The following is an 18,256-nucleotide window of genomic DNA, read 5'->3' on the forward strand; positions in this document are numbered from 1 at the left end:
AACAAAGGTTATGGACTCCACGCGGCAAATGTAACAGACAAGTATTGCAGCAAGTACTCCATCCACTTAAAGTTGAAGACCGACATCTTGAAGTTCAAGGCGTTCAAGAGCTCACCTGACCAAATAACCATACAATATGGTGGTGTGCAGAATTCCCACTTTTATAAAAGGAAAACCTACCTCTCTCTCTCTCACTCTCTCTCTCTTCCATGTGTCGGTAATTTAGTCTAAAACACGTGAATTCCACTATTTCTCATAATATGAACGCAAGTCAAAGCTTGTAATAAATTCCAAATTTTCTCCACTTCAACTACAAGCGTGCCATTTAGGGATGGATAGGAATACCCAGTGTTATAACAGACCGGCTACACTGGAAAACATTAATCTAATCTAAGAAACGAGCAAAAAGTGCTCAAAAGATACCATCGACTTGGGCACCAAGGAGTTTATTTTTCCTGCGTCGGACTAACCTATCACCTTGGAGAGAAAAATAGACAAAAATAAAAAAGAACAATCAAGAACTTGCATGATAAAGGAGGTTTCTTAGCGTCGTACTTCGTAAAACCCTGATATGCCCAAAAGCAACATCGCAAACATCACATGTACCAAGACACGTCACCTACATAAACTTGAGGGACACATCAGACGTGTTGGGGCCAAGAAAGAGACAAGACTAGCATTGTCGTAGGGCACTTCTTTCACCCCTGACAAGAATGGATTTCTTATATTCATGCTATGTGAACATAACCAACTATTTTCTGTGCAAGGATAAAGCCACTAACATCATAAAAAAAAATGACAGAGAGAGCCCCACCCATCCCTCGAAGGGAAAAAACTTGCACCGCACTCCACAATGTAGAAGCTCTCACTTGGGGCAGATCAGAAAAGGGTCCCCCTTGCCCCCGCCTATTGCGATCAAAACAAAAGCCACACACCAAAGGGCGGGAAGACCCCGGTTATATCAATCAATCAAGCAGCTGCTGATCAACCACCACTTGACCAAATATGTCGGGACAGGACTCCCACCGACCGCTTTCCCTGGCTTCCCAGTAACCACCCACGTACCTATAGGTGTCGCTGCCCTTGTCTTTTGCGAACCACCTTGGCTTCCAACCTCTTTCCTGCATCTTCCTTGCCTGCAATTCACAGCTCACCAAAGTAAGAACTGGCCCATTAGGATCCATAAATCCGCCAAAAAGAAAGTGTCAACATAAGAAAGAACAACACAGTTGCTCAAAGATGAGGGCCTCCTGGCTTTAAAGGCAAGCCATAAGCAGGCTGGTGAAAAATTAAGAACCTTTCAGCCTTGCAAAGTATTGACGTATCAATCCCAGTGTATGCTCCACGTGAGAGATGGTTGGATACAGGAAACGTGTGCAATCAACAGTGGCATAGCTAGAAATCTATAGAGGGAACACAATCGTGTAACGGGGAAACCAAAAGCTAGAGGTGTCTCACTTGCCACAACAATATGCATAGAGATGAGACCTAGAGTTTCTTTTCCCTCTTTTCTAGGTTGATGAGTAGATTAGTCAAAACTCTCTCTCTCTCTCTCTCTCTGTGTGTGTGTGTGTGTGTGTGTGCACGAACAATGCTATTTGAAAGTTTCAGGATCCCACTGTCAACCATGGACACAATGCTATTTAAAGTTTCGGGCTTAGGGCATGCACATGCTTGCCCCTAGCCCATATGTGGCTTTACTACAGACAATCAGCCACTCCAAAGTAGTGACTGCTCAGAGGATAGCTGCACGAGAATCAGAGCTTTTGCTACCAAATCATCCAAATTACTACTTACCTGCCGCTGTCGTTGCTCTAATCTAAGTTTCTCTGCATTAGCTAGTTCATACTCGCCATTCTCCAAACACCTCTGGTCTGGCCTGAGTCTTGAATCAGTCAGAGGCAACTTTTCCTGCTCAAAGAACGAAGGAATACATTTACGCTTGATCAAATGTCCATCTCTTTAGTGGAACATAGCCGAAGTAGTGATTAGGAAATCACAAGCACCTTTAATCCAGGAGTAAGTTCATTCGTTGTGATGGCAAAACGAGTCAGGTTGTATCTAGTAGTAAACTTGGCTGAATTGTTCCTTCTCCATAATAGGTGTGCTTCAGAAAAAGCATCTTTGTCTTTCCCAGAGCAATCTCCTTTCACATAGTGCATACTTTCATCCCACTTCCCAAAGAGCGTGGCTACAGTTTTCCCATGCCTGTCTTGAACAATGCCTTGGACCTGTCATTCAGATCAAGAAACTAAGGCTTAGACTTCCATACGAGGAAAATCCTGACATGGCAAGAAGAGTGGATATGTGAAATTCGTGATGGAAAGAAGTTTCCCTGATCTGTCAATGAAATCAAACAGGTTCAAGCTCTCGGCTCTCGCATAAGCATAATGACAGGCAGTGGCAAAACATTGAACAAAATATAGTTGCACAGGCAAGGCTGTTAGAAGCATTTGAAAAAGGAATCCTATAGAATCAGCCTTCTTGTAAATATAGATACAAGACCATTTTAGATGGTTCTCTTGATCTCTTCCAAAAATAGGTTACAGATGGAAGGCACCACTCACCTGGTGAGGGTTCCGATCTATGATGGACTGCTCCTTGAATTTGAGCTTACATGAGTACTCCCGGTTCCCCTGTATCCGCATGGTACCATAATGGTCACAGTACAGCTTCCCCAAAATCAGGTTATAAATGGATGTCGTGACCTAAAATAACAAACCATAAAATCTGAGCCACATACTTCCTATCTGAGGAGACATGTTTTCTTATTGCAGATCACATACCTTGCTCCACTGAAAAATCTCACCGTCATCAAACTCTAATGTTAATACACCAACAGGGTCAAGCTGAATCGAGCGACCCCAAAATTTACTCTTAAGGTTACTGTCTCCCCAAAATTTCCAACCTTGACCTTCACAATGGCACGCAACAATCATGGGATGATGACTTACCTGCAGAGAAAGTTGACGTGACAAATTTCATCATAAAAGAGGTAAAGAACAGAATCATCAGCGGCTACGTTCACCCAAAAGGAGACAAAGCAGACCATAAATATGGATATAATTCAAAATATATTTGTGGCAATTTCAAAATTCATCAAGCTTCTGTCAGCCATAGACTTGGCTTCACACAGTGGACACTATGTAGGAAAATGTGTAAAACTGGATCAATTCACAAGTTCTGGTTTCCGTTTTCCCCGTCTTATAAGCATAGCAGAAGCGTGAAATGAAATGGTTTCTCAGACTTCCAGTGGAAAAGCTCTAGTACTAAAAATTTCAGGATAATCTTTTGTGGATGAAGAAATGTCACATGTACAAGTTTGTACTATCACCATAATAACACATAGACCTCATCCACCTCTCACAATAAAACAGATCTACGAGATTTCCAGAGAGATTACAAGAATATTTGTCAAAAAGAACACCCCTATAAACCACAATAAATGGGATATGAAAGTGCTTCCAAATTGTATATAATGGTAGGTACATGGATGGACTTGAGACATGAGAATAATGATCGTTTATGCTAAATGCCATAACTTTCAATCAAATAAGTCAAGTATGACATGCTACTATACTGTCGTAGGACAGCATGTGACATCTATGCTCGTGAAACCAACGGCAACATTTGCATGACGAAATTCTGTGTGTGTGTGTGTGCACATGCATGTGCAGTTACTTGCTCGTACATATACAGGCACAGCGTGTATGGAGCTTTCAATCTCAGATATCATCAGACCTGTTTGTTCCATTTCCCTTTTACTAGAAATATGAATTTACTAATGCACATGCAATAATTGGCTTTTATCATGTCAAATGTGCAGCGTCAACCCAGTGGTGGAGCCAAAAATTTTTTTGCTAAGGGGCATTAATTAAAAATATTAAGGGGCCACCAATATATTATAAATATAGCACCAATACCTAAACAAAGAAAAGTTGTGGGACTGTGTAGGCAACTTCCCACACATGCCCCCATGTGGCTCCGCCACTGCATCAACCTAAGTGAGATGAAAAATGAAATCCATTGGAGGAAGAAAGGGCAGCCAGGAGCAAGACGAGCACAAATTATAGAACTCTTGCAGCTTCTCTCTATCCACTGGACGAGGGTTTACCACAAAATGGTCTACTCCATAAGTTCACAGTTTTATTTGCCTGAAGCACAGTAGATAAGAGATTTGCCAGAGCCATCCTCTTAAGTCAAAAGAGAGCCATTAACACATACAGCATAACTCAATAGAAAAAACTTCATGTTCCATCTTGCTTCTTAGATAAATAACAGAAAGCCTGATGAGCGTCATGACCATTTAAACATGAAATAACAATCAAAACTTATATTTTCTTCCCTTTCTTCAAATCAAACACTTCTTGACATTTTATTTTCCACTTGTTTTAACGACACATCAACCTAGGCATCATGCAGTCAATCTGACTATTATCTGCAAAGGCATTTTGGAATCATTTCAAAGATAAAACGTATGGCGACTGCAACAGCAATCAATTGCATCAAAAAAGATAGAGAAGAAACAAAGAAATCTTTTGCCCTACAACCATGTACTGTTGCAGGATAGTATCAAGTAGTAGACAAACAAATTTCTGCAGAAGCCAGCAGACAGCTATGAGCATGAGCATATGAAACTTGGCAACAAAATCAATGGTGAACAATATACATTTTTATGTCACACTCTGTAACTGCTGAAGAAATGATACTCCAGATACCAGAACAAAATCTAAATGGAAAGAATTAGTAGCAGATGCATTTACAACTAGACACATCTTTGTAAGTGAGGGAGCCCATTATATTTCCACTAAAAAGCACATCCAGTGTGACATAATCAACCATTCAGACTCTGCAATAATGTGCATAAGGAATATATTCACAAAAGCAATCGTCATTCTCTCAGATCAAAAGGCATATCGGATCAGATTTCTGCATTCAAGATCCTACAGATGATTATACCTTCTCAGAGAAGAAGCGAAGTCCTTTGTCAGGATAGTCAGCTTCATATGTCTCTCCCAAAAGGGGATTAAATGGTTTGCAATTTCTTCCTTCTGTAGAAGCATAACCTGAAACTGCAAATGCTGCCACATTCAGGACTCTCATCAAATTATTTCCCTGCAGAAAACCATCAATACAAGAAGTCATTAATTTCCAGTCACTATCCATTGAGAAAGGAAGACAAAATGATCTGTGCCAACAACAGAACAGGAAAATAACAATTATCCACACTAAAACAGCTGATATCTGTACAACTTATTACTTGAACCAATTATGCTTATGTGGATAAACAGGACTGCTTATATTATGTCAGATCCACGGAATGATTTGTACAGAGATACTGTAGCACACCTTCCCAGAAAAAGGAAAAAGAAAAAGAAATTAAAACTTCTAACTTAAATATCCTCTCTGTATAAGTAAATAAAAAATATTCATGTGATACATTTTAACTTACCCTCTTACCCCATTCATAAGCTCGATCAATAAGATAAGAATACTCCAGATCTTCAAAACATTTCTGCAGAGAAGAAAGTGGCTCATTGAAATACACAGGAAGACAGACCTTCGTAAGATCTTTTCCAATGTTGTCTTTGATGATTGACCAAAGGCTAACTCCCTTCTCCTTCTCAATAGGATCTGGAAGTTTTTTTCGCCTCCTGACATATGGGTAATTGAATCCAACAGAATGCATGCTGGCATCAACATGGTCATCACAATCAACTGGGCAAATTTCATCTTCATCTGAATCAAACGATGACCTTCGTAAATCAGACCCATTACTCTTAAAAGAACTTGACGACAAAAAGTCACGCGTGTCAAAGAATGCACTATCTTCTTCATCTGTTTCTTCCTCTGCTGCGTCCTGCCTTTCGTTATCATCATCTGATTCAGTAACACTGCCCTCTGAAAAAACATTAAAAGTAAGATCCTAAATACCTAACAAGTTCTCAAAACTATATGCCTTTCATTTTTTTTTTAAAAAAAAAACACATAACCTGCATTAATAGTTTAGTATCTTAAAAACAAACATTGATTTTGCTACAAAAGCACAATCTATGATTTTGTACAACTAGTCCTAGAATGAAAGGTTGCGAGGCACAACCAAAATCAGATGTAAAAACAACATGTTAGTAAGATTGCAGTAAAGAGGAATTGGAAAAAAAGAGGGAAAAGGAAAACAACATCAAAACAAGAAGAGGAATGCTCAACTTTCACCTAAAACAGCTGGAGTGAAAGGCAAGGTCAAGGTGACAGCAGTTAAGCAGCCATTACCAAGGCCAGCCTCATAACTTTGTTTGACATCAAACATGCAAGGTACTGAAATAGGTTGTTATCCCTATAGCTATGGTGGAAAAAAGAAGATAATAACTACACAAAACTGACTTGTAGCAAGAAAATAAACAGAAAACTAACATGCTTATAATGATAATCAACGTTAAAATAGAAGATAGAAGAGGAAACCTAACCTCTACAAAACCATCCAGTTATTCACGAATTATTGTATTGCAGAGTCAGTATAGGTTTTCACTTAATTCTGTAAATGTCTGACACTACCAGATTCTCTTTCTCAGCATACTTACTAGCGAAGCCAGCTCCTATCAGTTTTTGCGGACAAGACTGCATGTGTATATTATTATTTAACAACTTGCTGATGTTTGGGAAGATGTGAGTGGTGGTCATGGAGAGGCAGGAAGATGGTGGGTTCTGAGCACATTTTCATGACTTAGGGATGGCTGGTGGTGGGACAAGTAGAACTGCAGGAAGAGATATCCTTGTAGGCAACCCCTCACATTTGGCATCCTATCCTTTCAAGGATACTTACTTCTACTGCTTAAAAATGTGATGAAATGTGCCTTGGTTGTGGCCTGGCTTCCGCATTGTCAACCGACATGACTAGTCAACCAGCTGACCAAATCAATAGCCAACCAATTAATCATTACCACATAGCTAATAGGGCTGTGGATCATGGGAATACCTGAATACTAGACTATGAACCATTAGCAGGTGCATGCGTAAGTCCTACATGGCTACCCATATAGGGTGCAGTATGTGGTAGATTTGATTCATCACAATAATTTTATGTTTTTCAGTACTTTTGGCATTTTAAATGTTGTGCTTTATATTTTCTATATATTTTATTTTAGTTCACTGACTTGGACTGACTCAGACTGACAAGTCAGCATTTCTGGAAGGATTAAACAACTTGTGCCTGATGTCCAATTTTGACAAGTTAATCTGGATTGGCTTTTGGATAAGTGTTCTAAAGTTAGTGATCATCAAAAGCACACATTTCTTAATTTGCTATAGAGACATGTCAATTTGAGAGTAGCACGTAGGAGTATGTTTATAGCCTTTCAAACTTTTTCCAAAATTCTCTCAATATTTTTGGAATGCTTCAAACTGAACAAAACTAGATATATAGTTCCTTCGTTGTTTAAAAAGGCCGTCCTGCCAATTCAGTACCTTACATCTGCCTGAGACGCACTATAGACATATCATAAATAACAGAAGGAACCGAACATGGAAGCTTCATAGAGTTAAGAATTCAGTTAATTTCTCTAGCCAGAATGACTCAGGTAATCAAGGTGCTTTTCCAGTTTCAATTTAGGATCCTTTTGCGGCTCTAATCTCTGAGTATTATGAAAGAATAACTCAGTAAACCAACAAATACAAGGCAGAAAAGCCATGTGAAAGCACAGCCAAGCATTATCTAGTAGTCATATAAAGACTAAACTATTGGAACACAACCAAAATCAAGACAGTGGTTTCCAAAAGCAAATGGAACATATACCAAAAGAGAAAACTCCCATTACACCATCATACATTAAAGAACCATCAGTTCGATGCTTTAACAAAAGTACTTTATAAGTACAAATGAAAAGTTAATATCAACACGTGTGACCCATGGCTGATTAAAACACTATTTCTTTCTCAGGACATCTATATAGATCCCGGCATCACATAATTCAATTGCCAAGCTAAATATTATTCATTAGAATCATGCTTGTCCAATTGAAGAAGATTCAACAGAGAAATACAACTCAAATTGATTGATATATAATCGTGTGCAGAAAAAGAGTTATCAACCAGGCTTTTAAAAATTTATCCCTATCGATGCAAGCAGAAATTACGGAATACAATCTTTTTGCTATCAGAAATTTGCAACAGAATGACAAGAACAAACAAGACTTGAAAGAAATTTGTTCATAAGAAAACGCACCGCTATATTTGTCATTTGCAGATATGAGAGAAGACTCATGCTCCATCAACTGTCTTTGACTCTCATCAACAAGTGTATTTTCCAAATCAACTTTTTCTGTCTACATGACATAATTTCATCTTTTAGACAAGTCTGTGGCATGACTAAAAGTTTCCAGAAATGGAGAAAGCAAGAACATATAAAAGCAGAACACTGAAGTAAGATTTTATCACAATACCAAATAAATGGAATATGACAACAGTGCAGAAAATGATGCTCGTTAAGCAGAATCTTGTACTTTATGGTAAAATTGGAGTCAACTAGGAAGATGATGTGTTGCATGTGATTCTTTACAGGTTTTACAGCAGACAAACTTCTTTCTCCCCTCCAATTTTTTAATCCAATTTTTTTCTAGTACTTAGTCTCTTTCTAGCAGAAATAATTGAAGTTAATTATACAACTAAAATCAGGGAGTTAGTGATAAACTGAGTTGCAAGAAATTCAATATTAACTGGTATATAGAAAGCAAGATAGACCATGCACAGGTCAAAAGTGAGTACACACTGTTTTCTGGACATTGCCTGTAAACTATTCAAGGAAAATTTCAGTTTAGGAAAATTAATTATTCAACCATGTTTTCAGCACTTACCTGCTGGATTTCCAAATTAATGACAGATAGTTGCCACAAATCATGGATTAAACTCTATACCCTTCGAAAATCACAAATTGGAAAACTGGAATATATATAGAACAGTGACGCCTTTGAATTCAATGTCCCAGAATAGGAAAGTATCACATGCAAAAAGAAATTCAGTATTAAATAATATGGGATACCAAGAATCCTGTTTCGTTGTACTTGGTCCATGATCCAAGAAGCCATCGTAAAGACATGAATAGTCTACGTATACACTTAAGGAGTAGCATTTCCAAGCTAAACAGATATCAAAGAAATCTCAATGGAAGAATCCAGCGTAATAATGTCCACAAATTTAACAGCATGAGAATACCGTGAGAACAAGTCACTTTAGCTCTTTTGATGGATAAGCTGTTGCCCAGAAGCAAAGTTAAAGGAACATCATAAATTCATAATCAGATAACCTTCTTAAGTTATCCCTTTCTGAGCCAAAAAGGAAAAGAAAAAAACAAACCTCTAGCTGTCGCAGAGTATCAAGAAGTAGGGAAGATTTCTGTTGTAGAAAAATCAGCTGATTTTGCAAAGTTGAAAATTCAGTCCTCATAATTTGTTCACAATCCATAATGGCAGTGTCGTTAACTCTTTCTTCCTGTAACCTCTGCCTAAGCTTGTCTGTGGAAACTGCAATACCATCCATAGATGCCATAAGTTCACTGTTTGATACTCGTGGAAACATTTCCTTTACTGCCAGCAAAGCCTCAACCCATGTAGCCCGGTCTTCGCGTGTCTCAGCCCTCAAGTGCAGCCTCTTTGTTCCAGTAAATATTGAGAATCTTTTGTCGTCCGATTTGCTCTCTCTGATGGAGGAAACCTGGTGAAAACTCATTGGTTTAACAGAGGGATAAGAAAAGAATAAAAAAAGGGAGAAAAAGAAGACGATTGTAGCACCTTCGAGCACACCTGAACAACAAATCCCCAAGAGGCTCGTTCCACTCAATCAGTTAAATGAAAAGGAATATGCTAGAAAAACATAAACTCTAGTTCAGGATTCTCTAGTTAAATGTAGATCTTACTTGAAGATCATTGTCCTTAGCAACTTAAGGTATTCCGTAAACACAGATGTTTGAATTAGCAACTAACGCTAAGATCCAACATCCAAAGTTAGAAACAAAAAAACAAAAAAGGAAACGAAGAGTAAAAAACGTACAGCTTTAATTAATATATATTTCGTTCTTTATTGGTCCTAATTAAAAGCCTGTAAACGAGCAGTAGGAACAGTCCGACTCCTCATGTTGAAAAAAAAAAGGAAAAAGGACCAAAGTACAAAGATAAAAAAAATAGGAAATCCAAGGAAGATTTAAGCAATCAGTCTGCTTCACTGTTTTCCGGTTTAAAATTCCATAATCGTTGATCTGAGTTTACAAGTTCGTAATATCAATCGCAGATTCTTTATCTGTCCGAACAAGAGAAGAAAAAGGAGAACCAAGAAGGTCCAATAAACAAAGAAGGTGACCTTTAGTACGTCATAAACAACATAAGAAGTTATCGCCTTCATTCCGGATGCTTTCTCTCCAGCTTAACGGTTTTCTAAAGTTGATCTAAATCAAATCAAAGATCCCCAAAATTCATTTTACAGAACTGACGATGGCAGCAGCAACATTTCCTCTGCCATCAGTCTACAATTTCGATTTATCACAGCCAGAACAACAACCGTAACGCTCAAGAAGGGAATGAGAAAGAAAAAAAAAATCACAAAGGCCATACCTTAAGATGAATTTCTCCAATGGGCTTTCTCCGTGACTGCCAATCCCCATTCTGGCTATGATTATTTTGATGATGATGGTGGTGGTGATTGTTTCGATTCTTGTGTTTGCACATCCAACGCTGCGATTCCTCTCCGATCACCTTGGACCCTTTCTCCGTCTCCTGATTCACCTGGATCTTGTCCGGCCCATGGATCTTGTAATACGAGACAACTCCATCCTGAAGAACGAACCATCGGGGTCTCCATCCTTTCCCGTAATTCACCCACTTCTGGAGGATCCCACAGATGCCATTTCCGACAATGTTATTGAGCTTCAGCTCGCGGTGATCGGAATTCTCCTGGACCGAACCTCTAATGGAGAAATCAGCCAGCCGGAGCCGGCCATGGTCGCTCGTGGACGACATCCGCAGCCCATTGCCGATCTCTCCAGCAGCAGCAGCAGCACACGAGATGGAAGGCGACTGAGACGCTTCCCTGCTCATAGTCCCCCGTTCCCCGCCGGCGTCCGCCGGCATCTCGAGAATATCCGTCACGGAATTGCGGTGACCGTCAGGACAGGACGAGACACAGCAAAACGGATGCATTCATCCACCGGATCAGTGCCGGCCACGTGATCGACCGGATCCCGCGAACCGCAACTGTCCAATTCTCAGGACGGCCAGAACCAGCAGCAAGCGAAGCAGAAAGAAGAAAGAGAAGGAAAAATGGATTCCCGGCGGCTTGTTGATCACTGGAGACCACGTTCGCCGCCGTACCAGCCGGAAAGACCAGCCGGCACTCCAAAATGACAGAGCGATTGCGTGACGAAGAGGGTCCAACGAAGGAAGGAAGGGCCTTTACATGTATATACACATGTTTCAGCCGACGAGGGAGACTTAAACCGCGCAGGGACGAAAGCGACGGTAGGTTCGCCCAAATTCCGGCCGGCAGACGGTTAAGAGGCGGTTCCGAAAGTTTCCAAACTTTTTCGCGGAAAGAACAAAAGCGGAAGACGCAGGAGCAGAGGGCTTTTCACCTTCCTTTCCCTTTTCTCCTCCTGATTAATATTTTCTCCTCTCCTCTCTTGGAGTCAAAGCAAAGCTCACCCCACTCGTAAGACGACGGCGTACTTCCCGCGTTCAGGCACAAGCGTAGTAGACTGAGAGGGAGAGAGAAGTGGAGGGACGGCAGAGCCACCCCCTCTTTTCTTCTCTTCCAAACACCTGCACTATCTCCCCTGTTCGCCAGCTGGACCTGTCACACAGCGCCACGTCCCACACAAGATCATCACGGCTCCTTCATCTCGGCTCGGCTCGGCTTCACCGAGCCGCTGCTGTACTCTTGTCTTGATTCGTTTTAGTGAACTGTGGACGCCGGAGGGGCCTTTGACTTCTCGATGTGACGCAAATGCCCCTGCCGATGTAAAGCGCGTCACAGGTAAGACGATCCAGGTGAGTCGTTCAAAACGTCTGGGCCGCCCGATTCACCAACTCATGGAATGGTTTTTCCGTGACGCCATCATATTCTGCACTATGAATGATGCTCGTCGGTTTGAAAGGCTGTTCGTTAGATGACCAGATTTCCGCCTTTGGATGAAAGGGAAAGCTGACAAATTGGATGTTTAAAGCAAGTGCCCAACTCGATGACTAGTTTCGACTTATTGGCTTTAGTTTGGAGTATCTTTGTTTCATCTAGACTAGTGTTTTTGTTATGCCAAATGGTCAAATCTAACCATTTGATTTCAAAAGTTAGAGAGAAGTTCTATCAATGCCTAACATACCAAAATATTTCATTCCCTGAGGCGGGTGTAACGACTGTGTTAATGTTTTATAAATCTGTCTTAAATATTGAGATCAATTCATGACACATTCATGGAATATTAATATAGTTTCCTAAGGTAAGGTAGTGTTTGCACTCTTGATCTCAAACTTGAGATACTCACTTTGGTAATGTGGGTTCTAAAGCATTCATATAAAAGTGTGATAATGCTAGGCATCTCCTTTGTCACCGTCCACCCATACTCAAGTAGTTCCTTGGGTCCTACCCTCTATGAAGCAAGCATGGTTAGTAGGGCCCTAACATTAAAGTGATCAAGATGATTAAAAGAGGACATAACCACAGCTGGGATTAAGTACTCCATTGCCAGTACTTTTGGAAGTGGGTCCAAATCATGATCCTTTGCTGTTGTCTGGGGCACCGTGCCTTACGGAACCCATGTGAAGTGACATGCGGCGCCTTACGGAGGTGTAATACGATCGGCAATGAACAATTTGTGAATGTCCGATGAACCAATGTTTCATAAATCTGCCTTAACTTAGGGAGTAGATTCACTTCTCCAAATTTTACAAGAGCAAAGCTCGTAACATCTGGTTAACTAGTCATTTCCAATAATAGTTTTCATTGTTTCATGCAGAGTAGTTGAAGATCGAGACATCCGGAGGATGATGTGCTTTAATGCTTCATTCATGTTGGCCTTTCATTTCATTTCAGTCCTTTAAAAGCCTTTAGAACGGTTGTGGTCATGTTCGACGGCTTAAAAAGAAAAGGGCATTACCAGAATTTTATGACGTAGGTTTTGCTTCCGTCCATAGCAAGCAAGACAGGAATATGTCTAATGAAAAGAAGTCCTTTACTTCATTGAGCATAAATTTTCCAACTCAAATTTGCAATGTAGGTCCCCCCAAATATATCAAAATCAGTTGTAAGTCCAAATTTAGATTTCATACTTGTGCTCCATTACCAACCACCCGCTTCCCAATTTAACAATATTAGTGAACTTTTCTAGTAGTCCATACTAATGTTGGCAGAATCATTTTTTTTGGAATAAGACCCATTAATCTGTTGGTCCGGTGAATCGGCCGAATCAATTGTGAATGGACAAAAATACATAAACAAAGTATATAAATATGATGATGATTAATTAAAAATTAAAGTTCTGATAAATAATTTAAAGGGAAGACGTAAAAGCTTTTAAGTTAGGAGATTATAAAAAAGCAAGCAAAAAGGACTTACTCACTTAATATGACACGCTCGCGCGTAAACTTTTCTAATAGGCAAGGGAAGAGAAAGGCACTGGAGAATCTTAGTCTCAAGGTTAGCTTTAGCTTTAGCTTCAAGGACAAGTAAACCCTTCTGGTAGCTTAAAAGACAAGCAAAACAGGGCACCATAAACGCCTACCTCCTAATTCATCAACTGATGACTACGTAATATGCCACCAAACATGGCCGCAAGTGGCTATTTGCTTGGCCAGGTGGACCACGAGGGCCCGAGCCCACTGAGCGTTGACTGGTCCGGGTCAGAGTGACGTTGACCGGGACCGCACGTGCCTGCAATGTCCGGGACATGTCCCGAATCTCCGGTTATGGTACAGTTCGGGTCCAGTTCAAAGGATCTCTATCGAGAGGAGCGCGAGTCCCTAGGTGGAGACCTTTACTCGACTCGGCTGGAAGCTTAATCGGCTCGAACCGGCTCGGCTACGCGACAAAGCCGAACCGGACGACCACTTCCAGTCGATCTGGCGAGCGATCTAGGTGCCTACCCTAGGGGCTAGCCCTAGCTAGGGATTATGTGGGACCCGCGAAGCTGGGACGGCAATGAATAACGAACGACTCGGTCCGTTTAGCGATTCTCGACCCGAATTGAAATCGATCATCCGGGTTCGGTGAATAGAGTGGGGTCCGACTGTTCGGATTCAATCTCCACTTGGATCCGACAAGTGTATTAATTGTATGTGTGATAGTAAACATTGGTGGTGCTCTGGATTGGTAAATAGCTCCAACAGACCAAGGCATTTTTTTTTGTTTGCTTTTGCATGCTTATCTAGTTCAGTTGAAAACGAAAATATGATTTCATAGCTAAGTTGATAGATAAAAGCATGTTGAACCGTCCATTTTCATGATCAGAGACTAAAAGTTCACAGTTCGCATCAAATGCGCCCCTTATGCATGAAATTTATGGATCTTATGTGGTATGTTTTTGCTAATGTGGTAAAAGATCCAAGATAAAATTAATGGGACTTTGAATGAGCAAAGATATATTCTCATAGAAAGAAAAGTGTGTGTGTGTGTTGCTTGCAACATCTTCTCTTCTCTTCTCTGCCGTTGGATGGTGGTGTAAGGTAGGAGGTGACGGGAGGCACATGGACACGGAAAGGAAAGAGAGGACCATTGTTGGTTGGGCGCAGAAAGAAAGGCTTCTAGAAGGCAATACATGTTGAGGACAACTGGTGTTTGCCAAACACAAAAGAGAAGTGTCAACTCAAACAACTCACTTGCGCTTGTCTTACTACCTTTTTCCATTCCCCCCGGACCCTCCGTTTCCCCCTTTTCATAGTGAAACTAAATTATTGAAACGCGTGGTGTTGGCCAAGCCACTGCATCAGGATTCTCCAGGGAATCTGTGCTTAGCTATCGTCTCGGCCGTATGCTGAACATCCATCCTGGCTTCAATGTGACGTATTTGAAGCCTGGTTCTTTGTATCACTTGCAAAATGATTCATCTCCACCACCGATTCTGAAAGAGGCTTAAGCAACTCTCGTAATTGCATACCATTGTTACCTTGGTTTCTGTAGAAAATTACCTGAGCAATGTTCGGCAGGACACTGCCGGATCGGAAAATTTAGCAGACAGCAGATGGTGGATCTACGGAGCCAAGTCACATATTCACTGAGATCATAAAAGCGGGTCCTGATTTCAGACCTTTTTTTTTTTTTTTTTTTTTTTGAGTACACGAATAAATAGATGAACTTGGTGATCTTCCAACGGAGCAGTCTGCAGAGTTTAACTGTAGAACTACAGTGTTCTCCAGAAAAAAGGAAATTGATTCTCTTGGTCTTGGTTTCAAGTGTTCAGTTTTTTGCTTCACTATCTCTGATCAGTTATTTAACAGACTTGTGTCATGAATGATCTGCACGGTGGTTCCTTGGTGGGTAATTAAATGATGCAAGCTTTTAGGGATGGTAAATGAGCAGGGCGAGCCAAACAGATTATTTATGAACTTGGGTCACGCTTGTGGTTAACCAGATTGAAATCCGAGTTTATAGCATGCATGGGGGGAAGAAGCCGAGTTTGAATTTGGCTTCTCCAGTGAAAACAAAAGGTTCTTCAATTCTAAAAGTTCTGAAAAATTGGTTCCATACCGGTTAGGTGAAACTTGAAGGTAAGATACTTACATTACTTCAAACTCTAGCTAGCTCTAAGAAATATGTGTTTCAACCATGGACTCTACTTGCAAGCCATAACATTTCAACTGATAGAATGTGTGATATAAAACATATATGATATGGAATGCATTTCTGCGACAGTTTCTGCATTACATTCCAAATCCCAGTCAGACACCTTTGGAAGTATGGTACAAATCAATTTTTTATTCAAATGATCAACCCTCCATGTGATAGTGAGATGTAGCTCAGTAGGTGGGTCACCTTACAAGGGCGGAGCTGAAATGTTGCTCATGCATTTGTACAAATACTGGTGGATGTAGTAATTCTATGGCTCAGCTGGATCCAAGAGGGCCGAGAAATGGTCCACACCCTGCAAGCAATAAAAGAAGGGATGGAAAAGCAATTGCTTCTTATCTCTTTAATGATAGAAGCAAGCTACATGTTGGTGACATATTGGCTTTTTTAAATTTCGCAGAATTCTCACGTAGATTGATTCTCTAAACAAGAAAACACATATGACCGTCTGCCATTGTATCCAATTGTGGGGATGGATTGTCACATCTTGCCAACGCCTTCTTTTGTCACATGTTACCATCAAAGCCAACTGCTATGTGTCTCTCCTTTCCCTCTTTTTTCCCTTCCTGTCAATAATTTAAACAGTTTAGCAGGTGCAGAGTCATACAGGTTTCCTCCAACCTTAAGTAGACTCAGTTTTGGCTTGCGTATTGAGAGACTAACGTCAAGATTGGACCAACATAGCAGCCACACAGCTGGTGCCATTATATCAACCCTCCTTCCTTTTTCTCATTTTTAACATGAGACTTCCCAGAATGTGAGACTCAGGTGCATTCCCGGCAGTGTAAAACCGCAAAGCTAGTACCTAACCCCGGTGCTATTCCTCATTGCTTTCAGAATGGCTTTCAGGAAATTAGATAAGAATTACTTCCCTTAAAAGTTTGAATTCTAAAATATAGGATTTCCTCAGTTGAAACTACTGCACTGCAGCGGTAAGTGGAGACGTGAAAAACTTTTTCTTTGGAAAAATAGATGCCATACAGTATGCGAAATGGTCAATGGACGCAAACTCCGGGTTCCCGGGTATGATGTAAATGAAATTTATTACACATGAGTAATGCACATCTGTCAATAGGAGGAAGAAAACTAACACCCATCAAATTATTTTTCTAAACAGTCAAGCCGGCGATCGGAATGAAGCTTCATGCCTCTTTCTTTCTTCACGTTTACGTTTCTTTTTCTCCCTTTGTTAAAGGCGGAAGTGTAGAAGAGTTTTGACAGTCAAAGGCTTCTAGAAGTTGTCGGGTGTCTACAGTTTGTATTTAAAAGATTGAACCGGAGCGCCAGGCTGAGCTGCCCTGACGCTTGCAGGATTGAGAACTATTGCATCTGAGTGACACCAACGATTGCAGAATTTGCAGTTGAACGGGAACAAAACGACCACGCAGTTGCGTCCGGAATCCGTATGAGCAGTGATCATCATATTTGCCGTATGCTGCAATGAAAATGAGAGATAGAGGATAAAAAATGCATGAATTCTTCCTGAAGCATTGCAGCTAGAAATTGATGAAGGTGACAGACGAAGATACGTGCAGGGCAGGGCAGTCGGAAAAAAATAACAAACAAACAAAAGAATCGATGTAAGAAAAGTGCACGGACGCGGATGCGCTTGCAAGTTCTCCAAATCTCATTAAAATTTTTCATACTAACACAAGCGTAAACGCATTTGCTGGTTAAACGATGAAGTCGAATGCAAATTGATAAATTGGATTGACTAAAACGTTTTATTTTTGGCGATCAAGTTTTTTTCATCATATGAGCCACTGATTTTCTGAAAAGATGTGGAAGGCTATTAAAAGAAGGTGGTGGTAGTGGTTCTCTCTCTCTCTCTCTCTCCGTCAAAAATGTCTGCTGAACCAGCTTGCGAGAGCAAGTTGAATTTCACTGTTCCTCTCAATTGCCTTCGTTTTTAATTACTAGGACTGGATTTTATGGGAATTACCGCGACATCTTGGTAAATATCTGGGTTTTTTTCCTTACGGCAGGCTACTCTCTGCAACAACCGTAATACCAAAAGCTTACCCAGCTTTGTAATTAGATTGTCGGGAGAGCATGCTCCGTTGCTTACCAAGCGAAAAATACGAAGATCCAAAATTAAATGGGCCCAGGCCGACTGGGTTCCAAGAAACATAACTACTATAGGCGCGTGACAACCTCTGTTACGTAAGTATGGGTGCTTGTACGAAGTAAGATGTTGCAATTGTACACAGAAATTAGGGGAAGGAGCACGAATATGCAATGAAATATGTACACAAACTATTCGAACAAGGTATATTGCACTCTGTTGCCAATACATACTTTTTAGTCTAAGCATGAGACTGAATAACTTACGTGAAGGCGATTGATAAGAACAATATGTCATTGAAATTCACGATTTTCATACACATTGTTCAACAAAACCATTTTCTTATGTCACGAAACATAATATGACTGTGTTCACTGT

The 18,256-nt window shown here is 40.6% G+C and overlaps 1 protein-coding gene across 1 annotated transcript; it reads right to left on the bottom strand.

The window, feature by feature from the left end:
- Positions 1–501: 501 nt before the first annotated feature.
- LOC116261857 (oxysterol-binding protein-related protein 1C-like) lies at positions 502–11,754 on the bottom strand. Its single transcript, XM_031640760.2, has 10 exons — positions 10,596–11,754; positions 9,346–9,702; positions 8,219–8,318; positions 5,453–5,901; positions 4,960–5,115; positions 2,787–2,954; positions 2,568–2,708; positions 2,007–2,231; positions 1,798–1,911; positions 502–1,136 (listed from the first exon to the last, which is right to left on the bottom strand). Exons 1-10 carry the CDS (start codon positions 11,178–11,180, stop codon positions 966–968), a joined length of 2,466 nt encoding a protein of 821 aa, XP_031496620.1. The 5' UTR covers positions 11,181–11,754; the 3' UTR covers positions 502–965.
- Positions 11,755–18,256: the final 6,502 nt, after the last annotated feature.

Source organism: Nymphaea colorata, chromosome 10 (assembly GCF_008831285.2).
Source record: "Nymphaea colorata isolate Beijing-Zhang1983 chromosome 10, ASM883128v2, whole genome shotgun sequence".
Taxonomy (NCBI): domain Eukaryota; kingdom Viridiplantae; phylum Streptophyta; class Magnoliopsida; order Nymphaeales; family Nymphaeaceae; genus Nymphaea; species Nymphaea colorata.

What these genes read in the sequence shown, in the direction of transcription:
- LOC116261857 (XM_031640760.2), bottom strand. Translation starts at nt 11,180, where the DNA reads ATGCATCCGTTTTGCTGTGTCTCGTCCTGTCCTGACGGTCACCGCAAT. An exon ending in ATACTCTGCGACAGCTAGAG is followed by an intron (nt 8,319 to 9,345) that starts GTTTGTTTTTTT and finishes TATGTCATGTAG; the next exon opens with ACAGAAAAAGTTGATTTGGA. An exon ending in TAGAGCAACGACAGCGGCAG is followed by an intron (nt 1,137 to 1,797) that starts GTAAGTAGTAAT and finishes TGTGAATTGCAG; the next exon opens with GCAAGGAAGATGCAGGAAAG.